At 42.9% G+C, this 21374-nt stretch overlaps 1 protein-coding gene across 2 annotated transcripts in view; it reads left to right on the forward strand.

Moving 5' to 3' along the window:
- Window positions 1-6979: 6979 nt before the first annotated feature.
- The window catches only part of intu (inturned planar cell polarity protein), a 239930-nt gene continuing 225535 nt past the window's right edge, over window positions 6980-21374 (forward strand). Inside the window, exon 1 of one of the 2 annotated variants that reach the window (XM_068042834.1) lies at window positions 6980-7533. In XM_068042834.1, coding sequence (XP_067898935.1) covers window positions 7448-7533 — 86 coding nt within the window. In that variant the 5' untranslated portion in view covers window positions 6980-7447. Of the gene's footprint in view, window positions 7534-18401; window positions 18695-21374 lie in introns of those variants that run through there. The other variant, XM_068042826.1, reaches the window with a different exon arrangement.

The following is a 21374-nucleotide window of genomic DNA, read 5'->3' on the forward strand; positions in this document are numbered from 1 at the left end:
GCAGAATAAGAATGTGGGGAAAGGAAGAGCAGGTTAGGGAAAAGTCTACACAGATGCAAGTCTTTCAAAGCACTTCACAGTCAATGAAATACTTTTAAAAAGTGCTCTGCTGTTGCTCTGCCGCCAGTTTGCCTATGACTAGGTCCCCTGTTTTTGCTCATGTTGGCTAGGACACAGGGAGAACTTCCTACCCAGAATAGCGCTATGGGATCTTTTACATCAACTTAACAGGCAGACATGGCCTCTGTTTATTGTCCCATTTGAATATACATCTGTTAATGCAGCACTTCCTCAGCACTGTAAGCCTAGATTATGTGCTAGAGTCAAGTGACGATTGAGTCCACAATGTCAGAAGTGAGAGTGCTAGCAACTAAATCAGAGTGAAACAGGGTGCAGTTATGCTACCACATTCACATGGATGCAATGGCTGAAGTGCAAATCAACAGAAAATTGTCTGCATAATTTGTGAATCAGATCAACAATCTGACTCCCATTTGAAAGATATAAAACACCCTGGAAGTTCACACATGCTGCACTATAACCTCAGTTCAGTGTAAAAGCATATTTTTAAAAAGTGTCCAATTGATTAATTGGCTGCTGGAATCCTTTAAAACTTATCTTTCCATCTTTCTATTATTATGAGAAAGCCCATGCTTGGCTAACTTTAAATGATATTACCTATCAAGGGTGTGACAACTGATCAGGACAAAGCCCCCAATCAAAATATATGATTGTTAATTAGCTGCCCAAAAAATAAAAATAAAACCTTTGCAAGTTACGTTCCTGACGAAATGGAGTCTTCCAATACAACACAGTCAAAGTTCACTTGCAGTCTTCCAAGGTCCAATGAAACCGAAGGCCCTTCCAAAGATGGGGTTCAACAGTTCGGCTGCTGTCATATTAGACTTATTTTTCCAGCGATGAACACAGGAGATATCAATAATTTGTTGTGAAGGAAAAAAGATTTTTTCTTATTTTCTTAGGAAATTAATTCAGCTTGAAGCTTTGTAGAATCTTCTTGAGACAGAGAGAGAGAGAGAGAGAAAATAAAACTGCTTCTTCCTTCAATTGCTGGAACAGTCTCTCTCCAATTCAGTTTTTGCCAGCCAGTTTTCTAAAGTCAAACTGCAACATTGAATCTCGTCCTCTCTCTCTCTCTCTCTGTGGCTGTTGCTTGGAAACCAGAATGCACTCTGACTCTCTGCGTCCAGAGAGTTCTTAAAGGTGCACCGTTCTTTTACAGTCTTAAAGGCACACCGCAATATTTCCCAAGGAGAGAAAAAAAAGGACTGTGACAAAGGAAAAAGATTCTGTTTACTCAACCTATTCTTTGTAGGTACACTTATGAAGTACAATTTCAGGTATAATTCAGTTCTGCCACCTGAGAACCACACTCTACAGATACTGGTTTGAAATTCATAGTTGCAGCCTTACAGTGCAATCTACATTTATTCTAGATGGGCATTAAAAAATTATCCCCCCCCACCCCCCCCCGTCAACTTTTAAGCAAAATATATCAAAAAAATAAATTGCATTAGCACTTAAAAATAAGTAACTTACATTTTTTATATAAAATTGCAGGTACGGCTAATACAGTTTTTTTTTTATAAATGTGTTGTTTGGGAGTGAACATAGAAAATGTTCCAGTTCTGCCTGTTGAAATTGTGGTTTAATTATCTTGTTAATAATATTTCTTCCACAGTAGCACATTTATTATATGTAAATTCAGTATGTCTGTTGTGTACAATTTACATTTGAAATGTTTATTATTAGCTCTTGTTAAGTGACAGAAATTGAACAAAGGCGTTACAAACCCCAAGCCATGCTTGTAGATCTGTGAGGCAACAAAACACAAGGGACGATGCACTGCCATCCAGAACTGTCATGATTTTCATCAGAGTACAGAATACTGTAGAGAGAAAGAGTTAACTCTCAAATGATAGGCGAAAAATTGGCATCATTAGCGCCCATTTTTTGTGTGTTACGCGTATCCTTGGACCTCCAAAATGGCTTCCATGGAGCTTGTGTTGCACATTGCCATGATCACCATATTGGTGCAGGCAGAAGTACGCAGAGCAGGCAGATCATGACGTCACACTGATTTCATGCAAGTGGTGCCATTTTAGAGGTCAACATTTCAGCTAATGCCTTCAGTTAACCTTGCACAACTGAGCATGTGTTCCCCACCCCACAGCTCTACTTAAAGGGATCATCAACTACTTACAGGTTATTGCTAGTTGATTTCTTTTGATTGCTGCTGCGATTCTACAAGTATTTGATGCTTTCTATAGTTGTTTCATGTTGCAAAAGTCTACAGGGAGTGGTGTAGCAGGCGCTGAAGGACAGATGTTGACTTTAAGGCTTCTGCACAAACCAGTTGCTACCAGACATAGGTGCACAAGTAGGCAATCCCTTGGAATACAGCATAAGTTAGAAAATGAGCAGAGACCAGGCAGAATAGGACAAGCTCCTGGAAGAGGGAAAAGGAGGAGGGGAAGAAGAGATCTCAGCAGCAGGCCCATATCCATCCAGGGTGTTCTGGGAGCAATTCAGGGAACAATGGCCGGAATTTTACGCCACCACCCCCCCGCCCACCACCCACAGAAGTGGGCTGGTTGCTGGCGGGATGGCGGAGGTTCGTAAAATTGAGTGGAAGGTGGTGAGTGCCGTTCCCGATGCCGTCCCACCAGTGCTTCAATTTTACCAGGGGTGGCTGCAGCGTGAAATGGCCTGCCCGCCCCAGGTCAATCAAGGTCGTTAAGTGGCCAATTAACTTCCACTTAAGAGCTTCCTCCTGCTGCCAATGGTATTTTACCAGCAGGCGGACGGTGAAGGTCCCCCAAGAGGCCACCAGATAAAGCCTGGCGGCCTCCTTTTGGCCTGAGTGGGGGGGGGGGTCCTCCTGATCGGGCACCCTGTGCCCCATGGAGGACCCCCCACCATGGCCTCACCGCCTCCATGGCGCAACACTCCACTCCCCAACCAATCGCCCTTGCCTCGCCAAGGCTCGGCCAATTGTTCCCAGCGAGGCCCCAAAACTTCTCTCTCTTTTGGGGCTGACGTTCCTGACCCTGCTGTTGGCTGGGTACAGTCCCAGCAGTGGCCACAGCTCCTGGTGGCTCTGCTGGTAAAAAGAGCTACCAGTCCGCTGATTGGCTGGCAGCTCCACTAGGCAGGACTTCCTGCCTCAGAAGAGTGGAAGTCCCACCCAAGTCCAATTAAGGGCCCGGGAGCATAAAATGCTGGCGTAGCTCCCCAGGCCCGGCAGTCTCGCCCCTGACATTTTAGCCGGTGGGCAGTGCCTCCCACCCAATGTAAAATTCCAGCCAATGTGAGAGACATCTGTGCTTCAGTAAGGATGCCCTCACTGAAATCTGTCACCTGCTGCAGCCACCACTGCAACCTCAGAGCAGAGCAAGGACAGCATTGCCAGTAGCTGTGAAGATGACCATGGCAATGAACTTTATGCGTCTTGTTCCTTCTGGGCTGAAGCTGGAGATATTTACAGCATCTTGCAGTTTGCTGTCTATGTCCATTGCGCAAAGAAGGTCACTGAGGCTCTCTGTTCAAAGACAGCTCACTACATTTCATTCTCTCGTCAGTGAGAAGCAGGTGGATCAAGCATGTGGCTTCATTGGATTCAAGGCTTCCCTATAGCACAGGGTGCCATTGGTTGCATGCACATGGCTTTGCAAGCACTGCATGTCAAAGCTGCCCTAGACCTGAACCAAAAGGAATTTCACTCCCTCAACATGTAGTTGGTGTGTCATCAGCAAATTATGCAGATGTATACCCAGTATCCTGGCAGCAGTACCTATACCTTCATTCTGCAGCAGTTTGCTGTGCCAGCCGCATTTCAGCCACTACAGCAAACCAAAGGGAAGTTATTGGGCAACAATCGCTGATGATGTAGTCAATGGCACTGGTGTGCAACCCACGAATGAAATTCACGCTCCCAAATGTGATAGAGCAGACCACTGGTGTGCTGAAACAACATTTCCACTGCATGGACCCCTCTGGAGGAGCCCTTACAGTATGTGGCAGCGTAGGTGCCAAGATTCTTAGTGGTTTGCTTCATGCTGCACAACAGTGTAGGTCAGATAGTTTCACAGGTCGGCGCAACATCAAGGGCCGAAGGGCCTGTACTGCGCTGTAATGTTCTAATCTAAAAAAAAACATCATCATCATGAGGGGACAGCTATTGACACCAGCTATACAGTGAGAAGCTGAGGAACAGAAGCATGAGGAGGAAGAAGAGACAATCTAAACAGACCCTTTCTGCCTGGCCAATTCCTCATTCACCAGTCCCACACCTGACCTTCCCTCTGCCATGATGGCAGCAGTTTGAGCTTGCATGATAGCAGTCTGAGCTTCTAATGTAACTTTGGCTGCTGTTTGTGTTGCAATGGAAGCTTCAACATCGGCCATCAGATGCTGCATCATCTTTGGGTCCGCAAACGAGGTGAGTTGAGACTGATTGCCCTTTATATCAAGGCAGCATTTGACTGAGTGTGGTATCAAGGATCCCTAGCAAAATTGAAGTCAATGGGAATCGAGGAAAAATTCTCCACTCGTTGGAATCATACCTAGTACAATATAAGATAGTTGTGGTTGTTAGAGGCCAATCATCTTAGCCCCAGGATATTGCTGCAGGAGATCATAAGGTTAGTATCCTAGGCCCAACCATCTTCAGCTGCGTCATCAATGACCATCCCTCCATCATAAGGTCAGAAGTGGGGATGTTTGCTGATGATTGTACAACGTTCAGTACCATTCGCAACTCCTCCGATACTCAAGCAGTCTGTGTCCATATGCAGCAAGACCTGGACAACATTCAGTCTTGGGCTGATAAGTGGCAAATAACATTCGCACCACACAAGTGCCAGGCAATGACCATCTCAAACGACAGAGAATCTAACCATCGCCCCTTGACATTCAACGCCATTACGATCACTGAATCCCACACTATCAACATCCTGGGGTGGGGGGGGAGGTGGTGACCATTGATCAGAAACTTAACTGGAGCAGCCACATAAATACTGTGCCTACAAGAGCAGGTCAGAAACTGGAAATTCTGCAGCGAGTAACTTACCTCCTGACTCCCAAAGCCTGTCCACCATCTACAAGGCATAAGTCAGGAGTGTGATGGAATACACTCCACTTGCCTGGATGAGTTCAGCTCCAACAACACTCAGGAAGCTTGACACCATCCAGGACCATCCATGATCGGCACGCCATTCACCAGTTTAAACATTCATTACCTCCACCACTAATGCACAGCGGCAGCATTATGCACCATATGCAAGATTCACTGCAGCAACTCGTCACCCCTCCTTCGACAGCATCTTCTAAACCTGTGACCTCTTTCACCTAGAAGGACAAAGCAGCAGATGTGTGGAAACACCACCATCTGCAAGTTACCCTCCAAGACACACAGCATCTTGACTTGGAAATGTATCACCTTTCCTTCACTGCGGCTGGATCAAAATCCTGGCCCTTATGCTTGGCTACTGACGGCTTGTGTCCAGTGTCTTACAATGTGCAGGTCCCACCTCTATTCCATCCTCTAAATTACAAGCAGTGTTAGTATCTGAGCTAATGGCTGCAACTGTGAAATTAACTGACGTTGCGTCTTCATCATCACTGTCTTCTTGCTGTACTTGCATTGCCCAGCCAGGTTGCATTCCTTGGTATCTGAAAGGAGAAAGGCACAAGGATAAGGTTGCGGTGAGGGGAAGCGGAGTGGTGAGGGGAGGGGAAGTAGAGTGGTGGGTGGGGTGGGGTGGGGGAAGTAAGAGGTACATGCTTGCGCCATCTGCAGCTTGTAAGTCAGACCAGCTTGTGGGATGAAGAGGAGTGGGATGTGATGAGGTGGATTAGGTATGAGGATACAGTTATCTTTGATGTTTTCAGCCCCGCTGCTGGCCACGGCCTCAACGATGAATGTTTCAGTAACGGCCAGTACTGTCTCCACTGTGGGGGTTGCGACACACAGGTACTCCTATGAGTAGCCTCTGCTGCCTCCAGTTGTGCACCATCTTCTGCAAGAGAGAAAGAGAAATGCTTTAGTGAGTACTGTGCAGTCTGTTAGGGTGATGTGACTATCATCATTGAATAGCTACATTATGTACAAGTTGTGAAATGTGGGCATGAGGCTTGCAGCAGTGTTAAATGAATGAAGGTGAGGTGAAACATATGAATGTTAGGTATGAGGCCTAATTGATAGTGTTGGTAGTTCAGTGATGGGGATGTGGTAATTTGAGCAGTGACTGAGGCTACTGCTGCAGTTCGTACAATATAGCATTTGAAGGTACATTCACTGACCTTGGCCACTGATGTGAGGTTATTGAGCTTCTTGCAATGCTGCAACCAGATTTTTTAGGCTTGACTCCTAGCATTGACCTCTATGGCTCGCTGCACCCATTGCTTTTTGAGCATGTGTCAGGTGGGCCTTCTGAGCCATGTGGATACAGAACATTTCTCCTACTTTCCACCTTCTCCACCAAGGCCTCCAGTGTAGCATCCAGGAACCTTAGAGCCCACTTTCTTCCATGTTGTGCATTCTGTACTGTCTCACAGGTCAGATTCATTTCCTGCACAATGCCAGCAGCTGCTCCAGTCACAATGCACCTCCCTCTAACATTGCAGTTAGCACTGGCTGCCCACAGAAATCATTCAAATGAGCAGGCACCACAAAGCTGGCCTGTTGCCTGCATTGCAATCAACGGGCCTGGGTTAATCGCGCATGCAAGCCTCATAAATATTGGGGGCCGGGGTTGTGTAATTTAGCCTCCTTTTTAAATTTCTATCTTTTTGACAATTAACTTACAACAGAGTAAGGAAAGAGTAATTATATTGAATAAGTATTTATGTGTCTATTTTGTTGAATACTTGATGACGCAGCAAATATTTTCGAGTAATCATGGTAAGAAATAGTTGGGCATTAGGACCCTTGGGGATGTGGTTTGACGAGTGGGAATTGCTGGCGGCACCCACCTGCTCCTTTAGAGCCGAAAAGTGAAGGATGTTTAGTCCCCCACATTTTGCGTGCTTTTCATAGCTGTATTTCAGAGCATCAGTGCTCTATCTTGGCACGATCCTCAAAAAGGGAGAACGAAAGAAGCTTTGTCCCTAGATGATTAGCAGTTGAACTTTAACCTCACTCAGGCGAGAGGAAGCTTTTATTCACTTGAGTAAGTGAAACTAAGAAAAATGCTCGTTGACACTCCTTCGGGGGAAAGAATCTCTAAAGGACATAAGGCACAATGTAAACGCTCAGCTAGAATGAGCTAAAGCTACAAACTCGGCAAGTTGTTAATCAGGAATTCGTCTTACACTATTTGTAAAATAGTACAGTCCGACCCAACCGTGGGGAGCTGCACATTACTAGAGTAATATTTCCTAGTGGAATGTAAACGTTCAACTGAAATATGATCTGAAGCGAATAATGTTTAATGTTGGGAGATACGGCATCACAAGACCCACAAGAAGTCTGGATGAGTTGGATTCAGTACAGAGTATCATTGTTCACAGGTGAGCATAATAAAGGGTCGTGTCTAATGGAAGTAATTTATGTCAAAAACATTAAGCCAGCGTTCCATGATTTTTACAAATATATGTTTGAATGTTACGTCATGACCAGAGAGGTTGTTTTGAGTGAAGAATACATATTAATGTTATATTCGTCATGTAAACATTTAGATTATAATTGCCATTCAGCACAAATCCGACAATATTTGTTTAGCGGACTTTAGGGTTTCTGAAATTTCTCAGAAACGTCGGGTGTGTCCTTAGAAAAGACTGGGGTCTGTGCAATTCAACAAACATGGAAAATTGAGACTTGTAAAACGTCCAACTCATAAAAACCTGATCGTTCCAGTTGATGAATTTCATGTGACTGACAGACTGATTTGGGGCCCTCTTTAAATTCCGCAATAATCCAACATGTATTGCCCATCCCCGAAATATGATAGCTTATTTAATATGGATCAGCTCTGTTTATTGATCTGATTTTTAAATGCAATATAATGCATGTCTGGAATAATCGTGCAATAAATGTAATTCCTCAGAAGGCGCAGAGTGACAGGCCTGTTTTTCTTTAAATAACAGGTCGTATTGCACTGTTGTGATCTTTTACTGCTCACTCAACTCCCGAGTCAATCCAACCAAGTGCGGGTTAAGAACAATGTCTGATAGTGCGGAGGGAGGCGACAGAATATATAGCGCAATAAAGACAAATTTATGAACCAGAACTGAACAAACACAAGAATTTGAAATCCTAAATCTGCTGCCACTAATCTTACTTAACTGTACGATAACAAAGATTCGAAGTCAAACTCAGGGTTACATTAAATATGACAAAGTTTACAATGCTTTATACAATATGGCACATGATACATAATATGCTATACGCTGTAGGAGGAGTCTGTGACCTGGTGCAAACAACTTGCCCAGCTTCTATTAACTTAGCAAAAATAGGTTCACTTTCATATTTTAACCACAGTGCATGATTTACTCACTAACAACTGAGTTTAGAAATTTTGAATTTATGATGGACCTTTATAAAACTCTGAAATAAAAGAGTGCTACAAATACTCAACAGGTCAGACAGCATCTGTGGAGAGTGAGAAGCAAAGTTAATGTTTCAGGTCGGTGACCTTTCGTCTGTTCTGACAAAAGGTCACAGACCTGAAGTGAGAACTCTGCATCGCTCTCCACAGATGCTGCCAGACCTGCTGAGTATTTCCAGCATATTCAGTATTTTGCTTTTACTTCATAAAACTCCAGGTAGGGTCTCAACTGGTGTATTCTATCCTATTCTGGGGACCACACTTTAGGAAGGATGTGAAGGCTTTAGTGAGGGTGCAGAAAAGATTTACCAGAATGGTTCCAGGGACACTGACTCAGTTATGTGGATAGATTGGAGAAGCTGGAGTTGTTCACCTTGGCGAAGTTTGAGATTTATTAGAAGTGCTCAGAATCATGGGTCTAGACAGAGTGGATAGAGCAAAATATTCCCATTGGCGGAAGGGTCCAGAACCAAAGGACACAGATTTAAGGTGATTAGCAAAACCACCATGAGGAAAAACTTTAAGCAGCGAGTGATTAGGACATGGAATGCTATTACTTGAGAGTGTGATGGAGGTAAATACAATTGGAACTTTCAAAAGAGAATTGGGTAAGTACCTGGAGAGAAAATTCACCGGGTTAATGGAAAAGGGCAGGGGATTGGGACAAGCTAAGTAGCTCCTGCAGAGAGCAGGCGCAGACAGGATGAGCTAATGGCAGCCTTCTCTGTTGTAACCATTCTAGGATTCTGATTGATTATTCTTCTTCTTTGGCCTCCTTGTCGCGAGAGACAATGGGAAAGCGCCTGGAGGTGGTCAGTGGTTTGTGGAGCAGCGCCTGGAGTGGCTATAAAAGCCAATATTCTGGACTTATAACCCGTAACTGCTGCCTTCCGTGTTGTTTCGGTCGCTGTGAGGCGACTATGGAGTCACCTCTCCATGGCGCATGCCTGGGCAAATGTATGGAGGTTGAGAGTTGCCCAAGCGTCAAAACCCCCCTCTCGGCCTTTCTGGTGGGGTCCAAAGGAGTGCAGAGCATGACGTTTGGCACCGGTATGGCTGCAGGAACTGCTGGAAACATGCCAAAGGTGAAACATGACCGCCTACGGGGTTTATAACTTCCCCATTACGGTTCTATTTGAACAAGTTATGTGAGAACTTTGGGCTCCGATGTCTTCGAAGCAACACCATCCCTATCCTCTGTCTTTCCAGTGGTTTCATTTATTGTGCTTCTGAAATGGAGTGAAGAACTAGTGGCCTTACGGTGAGATGGCCACCATCGAAAATCTGAAAAGTGAACTTTTCAGATCTTCTTTAACTTAATTTCAAATGTTAAATATATAAACAAGCGCGTTAATTGTGATAAGCTTCGCTATCTCTTAAGTAACAAATTACTTTAAAACCTTAATACCTGGCCCTGATATGTTGCAGAAAGAGAAGAGGAAGACGAAGTAGTAGAGGGGAAGTAAATGTAGCTTTTAACACCAAATTAAATTTCACTGCGTTTGGGGCGATTTGAACGCTTAATGTGAAATCTTTACGTCTTAAGTTGGGAAGGAAAATCTACTTTTGTCTGTTAGCGAATTGAGATGAGTAATTTATACTAATTGAATTCAGAAATTACAAAGCTATTTAGGGTTGTGAATTTTGGTACTCGATCACCAATGTTCTGTATAGAAAGTGTTTAATTTCATTTCGCTAGCCTGGCTATACTTTGGTTCAATGAATCGTAGGACAGATGAAGAGTTTTCTTTGCGGGGGTGGAAGGGGGAGGTATTTAGATCAACGTTTCAACATTTTGACACCTTTTACTGGTACCATAATGATTGTAGTGATTCCCACTCAAAGTCTAGCTAGCCAGTTTTATAAATCTGTTAAAAGATCGCGAGAGAATGTTTGTTTAGAAACAAACTGCACTGTGTATACTTATACTCGAGGGAAATATATTTTCCTATTTTGTTCATTTGCCATCTGTGTATAGGTCTACATAAATGAGTCTATCGGAGTTCGCATCAGATTAAATCGGCCTTTGCCTGTTGACATAAATTTGAGTTTCTCCTAATAGACTCCGCCGTATAGAAATACAAATAGTTTATAAAAGTTTGTTTTGGATGATATGAATAACCATCGTTACAGTAAATTACGAAACTTTCGTTCTACAATCTCCGTTCATTCTTTGACGGTTCTCTGTTTTGCGTATTAATATTTTTAAAAGTTTATTTTTGGGTAAATAGTTTGATTTCATGAATCGCTTTTACGCTCAGATCCGTGTATTCATTTTGATCAATATGGAAAGGAACAGCTTAGAAATCAAAGGGTACGGAACGTAATAAAAGATGTCTGGGTGATTGTATTATTTCAGGACAAAGTGCCACCCTCCAGTCCCCCCGCCCCCTATGGGTCACCATGCGAGTTAATGTATCTGATGAAGTCATGTTTTGGATCATCTAGCAGATCAAATTAGTTGATCAATGGGTGAAAGCAGAATTTAGGGTCAGGACTCCATGTTAAAGGAGTGGGTAATGAACTCTAGAATGTTGTTTGGTTAATTATGTCTTGTTAGCAATTAGGGATAGTTATTTTGATTGCTATCCCTAATGTTGGTGCTTCTGATAGTTTCCTCATGCAAACAAAGATCAAGGGAGGCATTACTTTTTACTAAGTAAAGATTAGTTAGGTTGGTACTTGCTGCAATAGAAAAAAAGTGCCCAAGATTTGGGCATGGGAATAGGATGTCAACCCGAGCCCAGAAAATGTTGTACTTGAGCACTAGTGTACATAGCGTAGGTTTTTACTTCACTGCTGCACTGCACTTGGGAAATACTGTCTTCTCGGACAGGCTGTCCTTCAGATGAAATGAGGGCCCATTTTCCTGCTCACGTAGGCAGATAGATTCCATGCCCCTGTTCCAAGAAAAGTGAGTTCCTTACCAACATTCCTCCCTTAACTTGGAAGCATAGAAAAATTATAGCACAGAAGGGGGGCCATTCAGCCCATTGTGTCTTGCACCAACAAAAATAGATTAACTGGTCTTTTACTGGCTATGGGGTCCTGTTCTGCGCATATTGGTTGCCTGTTTCCAGTACACCTTTTGCAGTGGCATGAACCACTGTTACTTTACTTGTCTTTTATTATAGAGTTGCATCATTTGGAAGTATCCAAATGTGAGTGAGATTTTTAATGTTTAAAAAATGCTGACGGGACAACTCACTAACTTTACAAGGTTCTACAGCAGTTTCAGACTTTCTAAAGTTTGTTTTTGTATGGCTGAATAGCATTAAGTTTACAATAATTGCATATTCCAGGTCTATTACAATTTTTGAGACATGAAATCAATACAAAATGTGCACAAAAACTGGGTCATTATATTGTACACAGTACTATTGTGGGTTGATGTGCAACATGGTATTGCAATGTTTTGATGCATTGGATAAACTTGGGTGGGCTGATGTACTGCCAGGAGCTCAGTAAGAATGAAAGGAAAGTACATTTTTTTTTCATTGAAAGGGGAATAAATTTGAACAAATTACAAAGGAAGGTCATTTATGCAGACATGTTGAATCTCTATCCGTAATATGGGGAGAAGTCAATTTTCTTTAGTTTCCATCTGTTCAGGTTGGGTACCTGATAGTGAAAGTAAAGAAATAGAATCATAGCATGATACAACACAGAAGATGGTCCTTTGATCCATTGTGACTGTGCTGTCTCTTTGAAAGAACTATCTATACATACTTTGGTTCTGTCTTCACGAAGAAAGACACATTATCTCCCAGAAATGTTGGAGAACATAGGGTCTAGTAAGAAGGAGGAACTGTATGAAATCAATATTAGTAGGGAAATGGTGTTAGGGAAATTGATGGGATTGAAGGCCAATAAATCCCCAGGGCCTGATGATCTACATCCAGAGTACTTGAGGAAGTGGCCCTTGAAATAGTAGATGCATTGCTGGTCATTTTTCAAAATTCCATAGACTCTGGAACAGTTATAATGGATTGGAGGGTAGCTAATGTAACCCCACTATTTAAAAAAAAAAAGAGGCAGAGAAAAAACAGGGTATTATAGACTGGTTCACCTGACATCAATAGTGGGGAAAATGCTAGAGTCTATTATAAAAATGTAATAGCAGAGAATTTGGGAAACAGTGACATGATCGGACAAAGTCAACCTGGATTTACGAAAGGGAAATCATGCTTGACAAAACTACTGGAATTTTTTGAGGATGTAACTAGTAGAATAGATAGGGGAGAACCAGTGGATGTGATGTATTTGGACTTTCAGAAGGCTTTTGATAAGGTGCCGCATAAGAGATTAGTGTGCAAAATTATAGCACATGGGATTGGGGGTAAGGTACTGACCTGGATAGAGAACTGGTTGGCAGATAGGAAATAAAAAGAGTAGGAATAAACAGGTCTTTTTCCGATGGCAGGCAGTGATTAGTGGGGTACCGCAGGATCAGTGCTGGGACCCCAGCTATTCACAATATAAATGATATAGATGAGGGAATTAAATGTAATATATCCAAGTTTGCAGATGATACAAAGCTGGGTGGGAGTGTGAGCTGTGAGGAGGATGCAGAGAAGCTCCAGTGTGATTTGGAAAGGTTGAGTGAGTGGGCAAATACATGGCAGATGCAGTATAATGTGGATAAATGTGAGGTTATCCACTTTGACAAAAGCAGAAAGGCAGATTTCTATCTGAACGGTGATAGATTGGGAAAGGGGGAGGTGCAGTGAGACCTGGGTGTCCTTGTGCACCTGTCACTGAAAGTAAGCATGCAGGTGCAGCAGGCAAGTTAAGAAGGCAAATGGTATGTTTGCCTTCATAGCAAGAGGATTCGAGTACAGGAGCAAGGATGACGCTGCAATTATACAAGGCCTTGGTGAGACCACATCTGGAGTATAGTGTGCAGTTTTGGTCTCCTTTATCTGAGGAAGGATGTTCTTGCTATGGAGGGAGTGCAGCGAAGGTTCACCAGACTGATTCCTGAGATGGCAGGACTGACTTATGAAGAGAGATTGGGTTGATTAGGCTTGTATTCACTCTAGTTTAGAAGAATGAGAGGGGATCTCATAGAAACCTACAAAATTCTAACAGGACTGGACAGACTAGATGCAGCAAGGATGTTGCTGATGGCAGGGGAGTTCAGGACGAGGGGGGTCACAATCTAAAGATAAGGGGTAAGCCATTTAGGACTGAGATGAGGAGGAATTTCTTCACCCAGAGAGTGGTGAACCTGTGGAATTCTCTACCACAGAAAGCAGTTGAGGCCAAATCATTAAACATATTCAAGAGAGAGTTCTATATAGTTCTTGGGGCTAAAGGAATCGAGGGATACCGGGAGAAAGCGGAAACAGAGTACTAGTTTGGACGATCAGCCATGATCGTATTGAATGGTGGTGCAGGTTCAAAGAACTGAATGGCCTACTCCTGCTCCTATTTTCCGTGTTTCTATCTCCAATTAATCCCACTCCCCTACATTTTCCCCCATAGCACTGCAAATTTTTCACTTTCAAATACTTATCCAGTTTCCTTTTTGAAAGTTACTATTGAATCTGTTTCCACCACCCTTTCAGGCATTGCATTCCAGATCATAACTTGCTGAGTAAAAATATTTTTCCTCATGGTGTTTTCTGATTTTTTTTTTGCCAATTACCTCAACTCTCTCTTTTCTAGTTCATGACTCTTCTACTGAAACAAAACCCTTCGTGATTTTGAACAGCTCAAACAAACCACCCTTTAGCCTTTTGTGTTGCAAGGAGAACAATCCCAGCTTCTCTAGTTTCTCCACATAACTGAAGTCCCTCATCCTCGGTAACATTCTAGTAAATCGCCTCTGCATCTTCTCTAAGGCCTTGACATCTGTCCTAAAGTGCAGTGCCCAGAATTGGCTGTATTACTCCAGCTGGGGTCTAACCAGTCTTTTTTCTTTTCTATAAAGATTTTTTCATTTTGAGATACAGCACTGAAACAGGCCCTTAGGCCCACCGAGTCTGTGCCGACCAAGAACCACCCATTTATACTAACCCTACAGTAATCCCATATTCCCTACCACCTACCTACATTAGGGGCAATTTACATTGGCCAATTTACCGATCACCTGCAAGTCTTTGGCGGTGGGAGGAAACCGGAGCTCCCGGCGAAAACCCACACGGTCACAGGGAGAACTTGCAAACTCCACACAGGCAGTACCCAGAATTGAACCCGGGTCCCTGGAGCTGTGAGGCTGCGGTGCTAACCACTGTGCCGCCCATTTAGCATAACTTCCTTTTTGTATTCTATGCCTCTATTTATAACGCCAAGGATCTGATGTGCCTTTTTAATAGCCTTCTCAACTTGCCCTCTCGCCTTCAAAGATTTTTATAGGTATACCCCCAATGCATTTCTTTCCGTGGATCCCTTTAAAATTGTTCCATTTAGTTTATATGGCCTGTCCTCGTTCTTCCTAGCAAAATGAATCACTTCACACTTCATGTTTCATTTCATCTGTAATGTGTCTGCCTATTTCACCAGTGTATGTACTCCTGAATTATTTTACTGTCCTCATCACTGCCTTTCTAAGTTTCATGTCATCTGCAAACTTTGAAATTATGTACACCCATCTATCAAAAAGATTAGTGGTTCTAATGCTGATTCCTAGGGGACACCACTATATACTTCCCTCCAGTTTGAAAAACGACCATTCACCACTACTCTCTGCTTTCTGTCCCTTAGCCAATTTTGTATCCATGCTGTCATTGTGCCTTTAATCCCATGGGCTTTAGATTTAGTAAAAATTTATTATATTGTACTTTTTAACAAATTCATTCTGAAAGTCCAGTTACACAACATCAACCACAATTCCCTCCTCAACCCACTCCATTACGACATCAAAGAACTTAATCAAGTTAGTCAAACACGATTTGCCTTTAAAAAATCAATGCTGGCTTTCATTTATTAACCCATTTTTTTCCAAGTGCCAATTAATTTTGTCCTGTAATTATTGTCTCTAAAAGTCTCCCTACCATCGATTGTTAGGTTGACTGGCCTGCAGTTGCCGTGTTTATCTGCCTCCTTTTTGTCCATTACAGAAGTAACATTTGAGATCCTCATGTCAGCTGGCATCACTCTCCAATCTAAGGAGGATTGGAAGATTGTGCAGATCTTCAATTTCTACTCTAAATTTCTATTTTTTTATTTGTACTCTTTATTATATATCTCTATAAAGGTACTTAACATATTTTAAGCAGGACCTTTACTTGTTAGAAATAAATTTCAAAGAATATTGACTTGTTTACCTTTTTTTATATTGGTAGATGTTGCTGATTTGCCCATTTTTACATCATGGCTTTTTGTTTGAATGTCATGATTTAATGTTGCCACTTGTTTGGTATGTTCCTTACCAGTTCTGTTTTGATTTGTTGCTGTTTTATATATTAAATTTTTTATTTGCTGTTGGGATTTTGGTGGCAACCAATTTTATCTGCAGCATCTGTGGAAGGGTCTGTCACTCTAGAATTGGCCTTTATAGCCACTCCAGGTGCTGTTTCACAAACCACTGACCACCTCCAGGCGCTTACCCATTGTCTCTTGAGACAAGGAGGCCAAAGAAGAAGAAGATAGGCGATATTTATTGTACATCCCTAGTTGGCAAGACAATTTTAAAGAGTCATGGGTAGCTCAGATGGTAAACCAATTCAGTTTTACAACAGTCTGGCAGCTTCCACGGTCATTTTAATTGGTGCAGTATTTATTGAGATTTATTGAGATAAAAACAAGAAATGCTGGAAATACTCAGCAGCTCTGGCAGCATCTGTGGAGAGAGAAGCAGAGATAACATTTTAGAAACAGATGCTGCCAGAGCTGCTGAGTATTTCCAGCATTTCTTGTTTTTATCTCAATAAATACTGCACCAATTAAAATGACCGTGGAAGCTGCCAGACTGTTGTAAAACTGAATTGGTTTACCATCTGATCTGGAAATACTCAGCCGGTCTGGCAGCATCTGTTTCTAAAACGTTATCTCTGCTTCTCTCTCCACAGATGCTGCCAGATCTGCTGAGTATTTCCAGCATTTCTTGTTATTTCAGATTTCCAGCATTCGCAGTATTTTGCTTTTATTTTACAGATTTATTGAGTTTTTTTTTCATAACTTGCCATGGTGAGCTTTGAACTCATAACCTTTGCACTGCTAGTCTACTACCATAACCACGAGGCTGCATACCCCATTCTATGAAAATGTGACTCAGAAATTTGAGTGAGGGCATATTTGGTACCTGAAGTGTCAGACAAAAGTATGCTAGATGTATATATGTAAACGCTATAAAATTATACGCTAGTCAATCTCCAATGGCATTGTTCAATAGGAGTCCAGTCCTAGGTGAAATAGGGTTAGGTGTCTGTGTTGGACCAGGGCATGCAAACATAAGATTAAGATATTTTTCCACAGAATAGGCTGATGAACTGGGAACCGCAAAAGTGAGGTGATGTGATTACAGCGTGGCAAGTTTCAATAAGTAGTTTCCATTATAACTGTGTACAGGAATTTATAATTTTTTTTTACCAAAATATACTTTATTCATAAAAATCTGCAAAAATTACATTGCCAAACAGTTTCAAACAGCACCAAAAAATACAAACATTGCAAGGGAGATCAGTTTCCTTCTATACTATCATGAGTTTCTTCACAACCCTTCCATTTCACTATTGTCATGCCAATTACAGTTTCACATTTACAGCAAATGAAAATATCAATGATACAGTTCGAGGGGTTTCCCATGGATCCAGCCCCTCAGTTCAGCTTGGTGGGGGGACCTTACACTGTGGTCTTTCCCCATTGAGCCTTTACTGGGGCTGCACACCTTCGTGTGCGGCTGCATCAAGCTGTGTGTAGATCTCCAGTACGCAAACTGCAAGTGTCACTACGTGCTGAGGTTCTATCTGTCCCCGGTGTTGCGAAGGATGGGCCTGGGCACATTGCCGCGGAACGCTCCATGCAGTTGGGCCGTGCCGTACCACCTATCAATGGCAATAAGTTGATACAAAAGCATGACCGAAACATGACGACCGGGATTAAGTCTTGTAGACAGGTAGGTTGCAAAGACACACTTTTTAATAATATTGTAGCTAGACATTAACGCGGACATGAAATGTTAACAACCAGGGCACTTATGGTACTTTCGATCTTCAAGATACCATTAAGCATATTGTCATTTTTGTACATTGGTATCCTAGAAATCCGTGTCCAAATAGCAATAGCCCCAGTCCATTCACTAGGTTTCAATGGCCTCAACATATTTGGAGTCTGCTGCTGTCCAGCATTACAACTGTAGCTTGAATGCAAAGCAATTTCGATTCCTGCTCACCTAAAGGTCATGGTGTAACTGCAGATCTAATTCTAATCTTACTTTGGAGGAAAGCAAAATAACCTTCCTGCTTTTATTCTGCTTCGCTTCAGTTCAGTTCAGCTTAGGTTTTGCGATGCAATCCAGACTACACAAGATTAGATTGCTGCAAAGCAAAATCGTCTCTTGCTAGTATAAATGTACCCTAAAGAAGAAATCTTTCGGTGTATTACTGCCTAAGATATCTCAAACGGTTTAAGAATAAAAATTCTGCCACGTTTACTGCTTTGGGGGCACTGATGCCTGAGCTAAGTGTTTGGGGATTGGGCCGTGCCTGTATTAAAAATGCCTTAAACTGACTTCAGACATTTTTGTCGTTTCAGTGAACAATCTCATACTCAATATTTCGTCCGTGCTCACGACTATCGATGATTAAATATCATCAATGCAATGAATCTTACTGATTACATTTGCTCAGCTGAACAGCTTCTCTCGTTTCTATGGTTACCGCACAGCAGCCAATCGCAGCAGGCGGCCGCAGGTCATATGACAGTCCAGCAAACCCGGATGCTAATATGGCGCTGGGTAGAGGTGGTTGATTGGCACGTTCCTCCAGGAGAGTGAAGGCGTTTCCACAAAGTGAGGCGATGTCTTCCCGGGTTGCGAGGGTGAGCAGGGATGCGAACGGTTCCCAGGAGCGGAGCTATGAAACACCTTACGTTCTGGAGGATGGAAGTTGGGAAAGTGAGGGTGAAACGGTGTCAACGTCATCCGGCGCGCTCACGGACACCGACCCATGCTCTTCAGAGTAAGTGTGGGGGGCCAAACTTGAAGCAAGGTGTCGGCTGGGGCATAACCATATTGTCAGCCTGCAGAAAGATATACTGGTGTCCATGATTAAGATTGCCAGTAACGTGTATTCGCAAGCCGCAGCAGCCACCGTGTCAATTCCGAACATCATTTTGTTACTTGATATTTGCGTTGCTACTGTTTATAACTGCAAAAAAGTTAAATAGCTCTGGCATATCCGTTTGAAATACTTGGCTGGTGATTGCTAGGTTGCAGAATTACCGCGCATGGTACGCGATATTTACTAGCAATATCTTATGTGGGGAAAAATAGATGTACAGCGAGAATATTATTTGTAAAGAGAATTGGGGTGCAAGTCTTCTGGTAAGCCCTGATAAAATAATTGTCCATGGTGCTAATTTAATTACATAGTTTGCTGATGGAAAATATTAAGTTACTGAAAAATGTAAAGCTTTGAAGGGAACTTAGTGATGCACTGCAAATCCTGGGTTTGACTATCCAGAGTTTACTAGAAAAATAACTGCAAATTCATGGAGCATGCCATTATTTGTGGTGGGAAACTTGTACGCTGTGGGATGCGAATTGACACACACTTGTGCCACTCCACTATTAGCCTTGCAAAGATGGGATCTTGGTGTTAACCTCCCCGTGAGTGTCGCAAACTTGCTGGATTGGCTTTGTAGATATGAATTAAACTTGCTGCAGAAATTTAGGTCTGCCATTTCACGGCATAAGGACTCTTTTTATGGGGTGAGTTATCGTCCTGGCATGAAACTCAACCATGGCTGACCAGAAAAAGCAACATTTGAAACTGGAGTCTCACTCCTGCAGAGAGCAAATTGTTCCCAGAGTTTAAAAAAATTTTAATTGTCATTTTTTTTTCTTTGGCCCTCTCCTTCTCATATTCCAATTTTTCTTTCACTCTTTCTGTTTTGACTCTCATTCACCCTATTCCTCCTTCATTCATTCTGTTTCTTTCTGTATCCTTGACCTGGCAAAGAGAGAATATGAAAATAGAATGGCAGTCAGCATAAAAGGGAACCCAAAGATCTTCTACCGGCATGTAAATAGTAAGCAATTAGTAAGAGGGGGAGTGGGGCCTATTGGGGACAGAGAGGGTAATATATGCTTAGAGGCGCAGGCCATGGCTAATATACTTAAGTAGTTTGTAACAGTGTTCGCTAAGGGAATGGAAGTTAACAATATCAGTAGAAGTAGAGGCAATGGATAGGATAAAACTTGAAAAGGGGCAGGTACTAAAAAAGTTTATGTACTTAGGGTAGATAAGTCACCTGGTTCAGATGGCTTGCATCCCCGGGTGCTGAAGGAAGTGGGGACGGAGATAATGGAAGGGCTTGCCATAATCTTCCCTGGATATAGGGGAGGTACCAGAGGATGGAGAGTGACAAATGTGATGCCCTTATTCAAGCAGCGGTGTAAGGATAGTCCTAGCAACTACAGGCCAGTTAAGTTTAATGTCAGTGATGGGTAAGGTTTTAGAAACTATAATCAGGGAAAATATCAATGGATACTTGGAGAGGCTTGAGTTAATTAAAGATCATGAGCATGGATTTGTAAAAGGCAGAGCATGCTTGATTAATCTAATTGACTTTTTTGGTAAAGTAACAGAAGATTGATGAAGGAATGTGATGGATGTTTATATGGATTTTAAGAAAGCATTTGATAAGGTTCTGCGTAAAGGCTGGTTAACAAAATTGAAGCTCATGGAATTGGAGGGTCAGTGTCCAATTGGATTTTAAAAAATTGAGTTAAGGACGGAAAACAGCGAGTCTGAGGAAATGGTTGCTTTACAGACTAGAGGACAGTAGACAGTGGTGTTCCCCAATGGTCAGTGCTGAGACCACTGCTTTTTTTTTTTTGAAAAAAAAAATATACGTAGGCTAGCAGAATGGCAGAGGTGGCAGATGGAATTTAATATTGACAAATGTGAGGTGATGCATTTTGACAGAAGGAACAGGGAGAGGTAATATATACTTAATGGCACAGTTCTAAAGAGTGTGCGGGAACAGAGGGACCTGGGGTGCATGTGCATAGATTTTTGAAGGTGGCAGGACATATTGAGAGAGTGGTCAGTAAAGCATATGGGATCTTCGGCTTCCCAAACAGAGGCATTGGCCTGAATTTTACCCCCCCCCCCCCCCCACCAAAGAGCAGGCTGGTGGTGGGTGGGACCTAAAATGGAGTGGGAGGCCCGGAGGGCCCTTCCTGACCTGCTTCTGTCTGCACTGCCAATTTACGTGGGGTGGCGGCCCCCTGCGGTATCTTGCCCTTGGCTGGTGGGCGGCCAAGGCCTCAGAAGGTGCCTGACGACAATGGTAGGTAGCCTTTGGCCTGGGGGAGGGTACTCCCTGATAGAGCACCCTGTGCTCGATGGAGGGTCGACCCTGGCCCCCACCCAACCCCACTCCACCCATCCCGGGGTATGAATGATCAGCCCCAGCGAGACTCCGAAAACTTGCCCAAATTCAGTTGCTCCCCGACATCTTACTATTTCAGCTAGGTTGCAGTCCCGGCAGCGACTGCCTTCTTAGTGGCATGGCTGGGACTAAGATGCTGGTCCGCTGATGGGCCGGCAGCTTCATTTGGTGGGACTTACTGCCTCAATGAGGTGGGCGTCCTGCCTAAGACCAATTAAGGGCCTGGGGACTGTAAAATCT

This window comes from Heterodontus francisci, chromosome 1, assembly GCF_036365525.1.
Source record: "Heterodontus francisci isolate sHetFra1 chromosome 1, sHetFra1.hap1, whole genome shotgun sequence".
NCBI lineage: Eukaryota > Metazoa > Chordata > Chondrichthyes > Heterodontiformes > Heterodontidae > Heterodontus > Heterodontus francisci.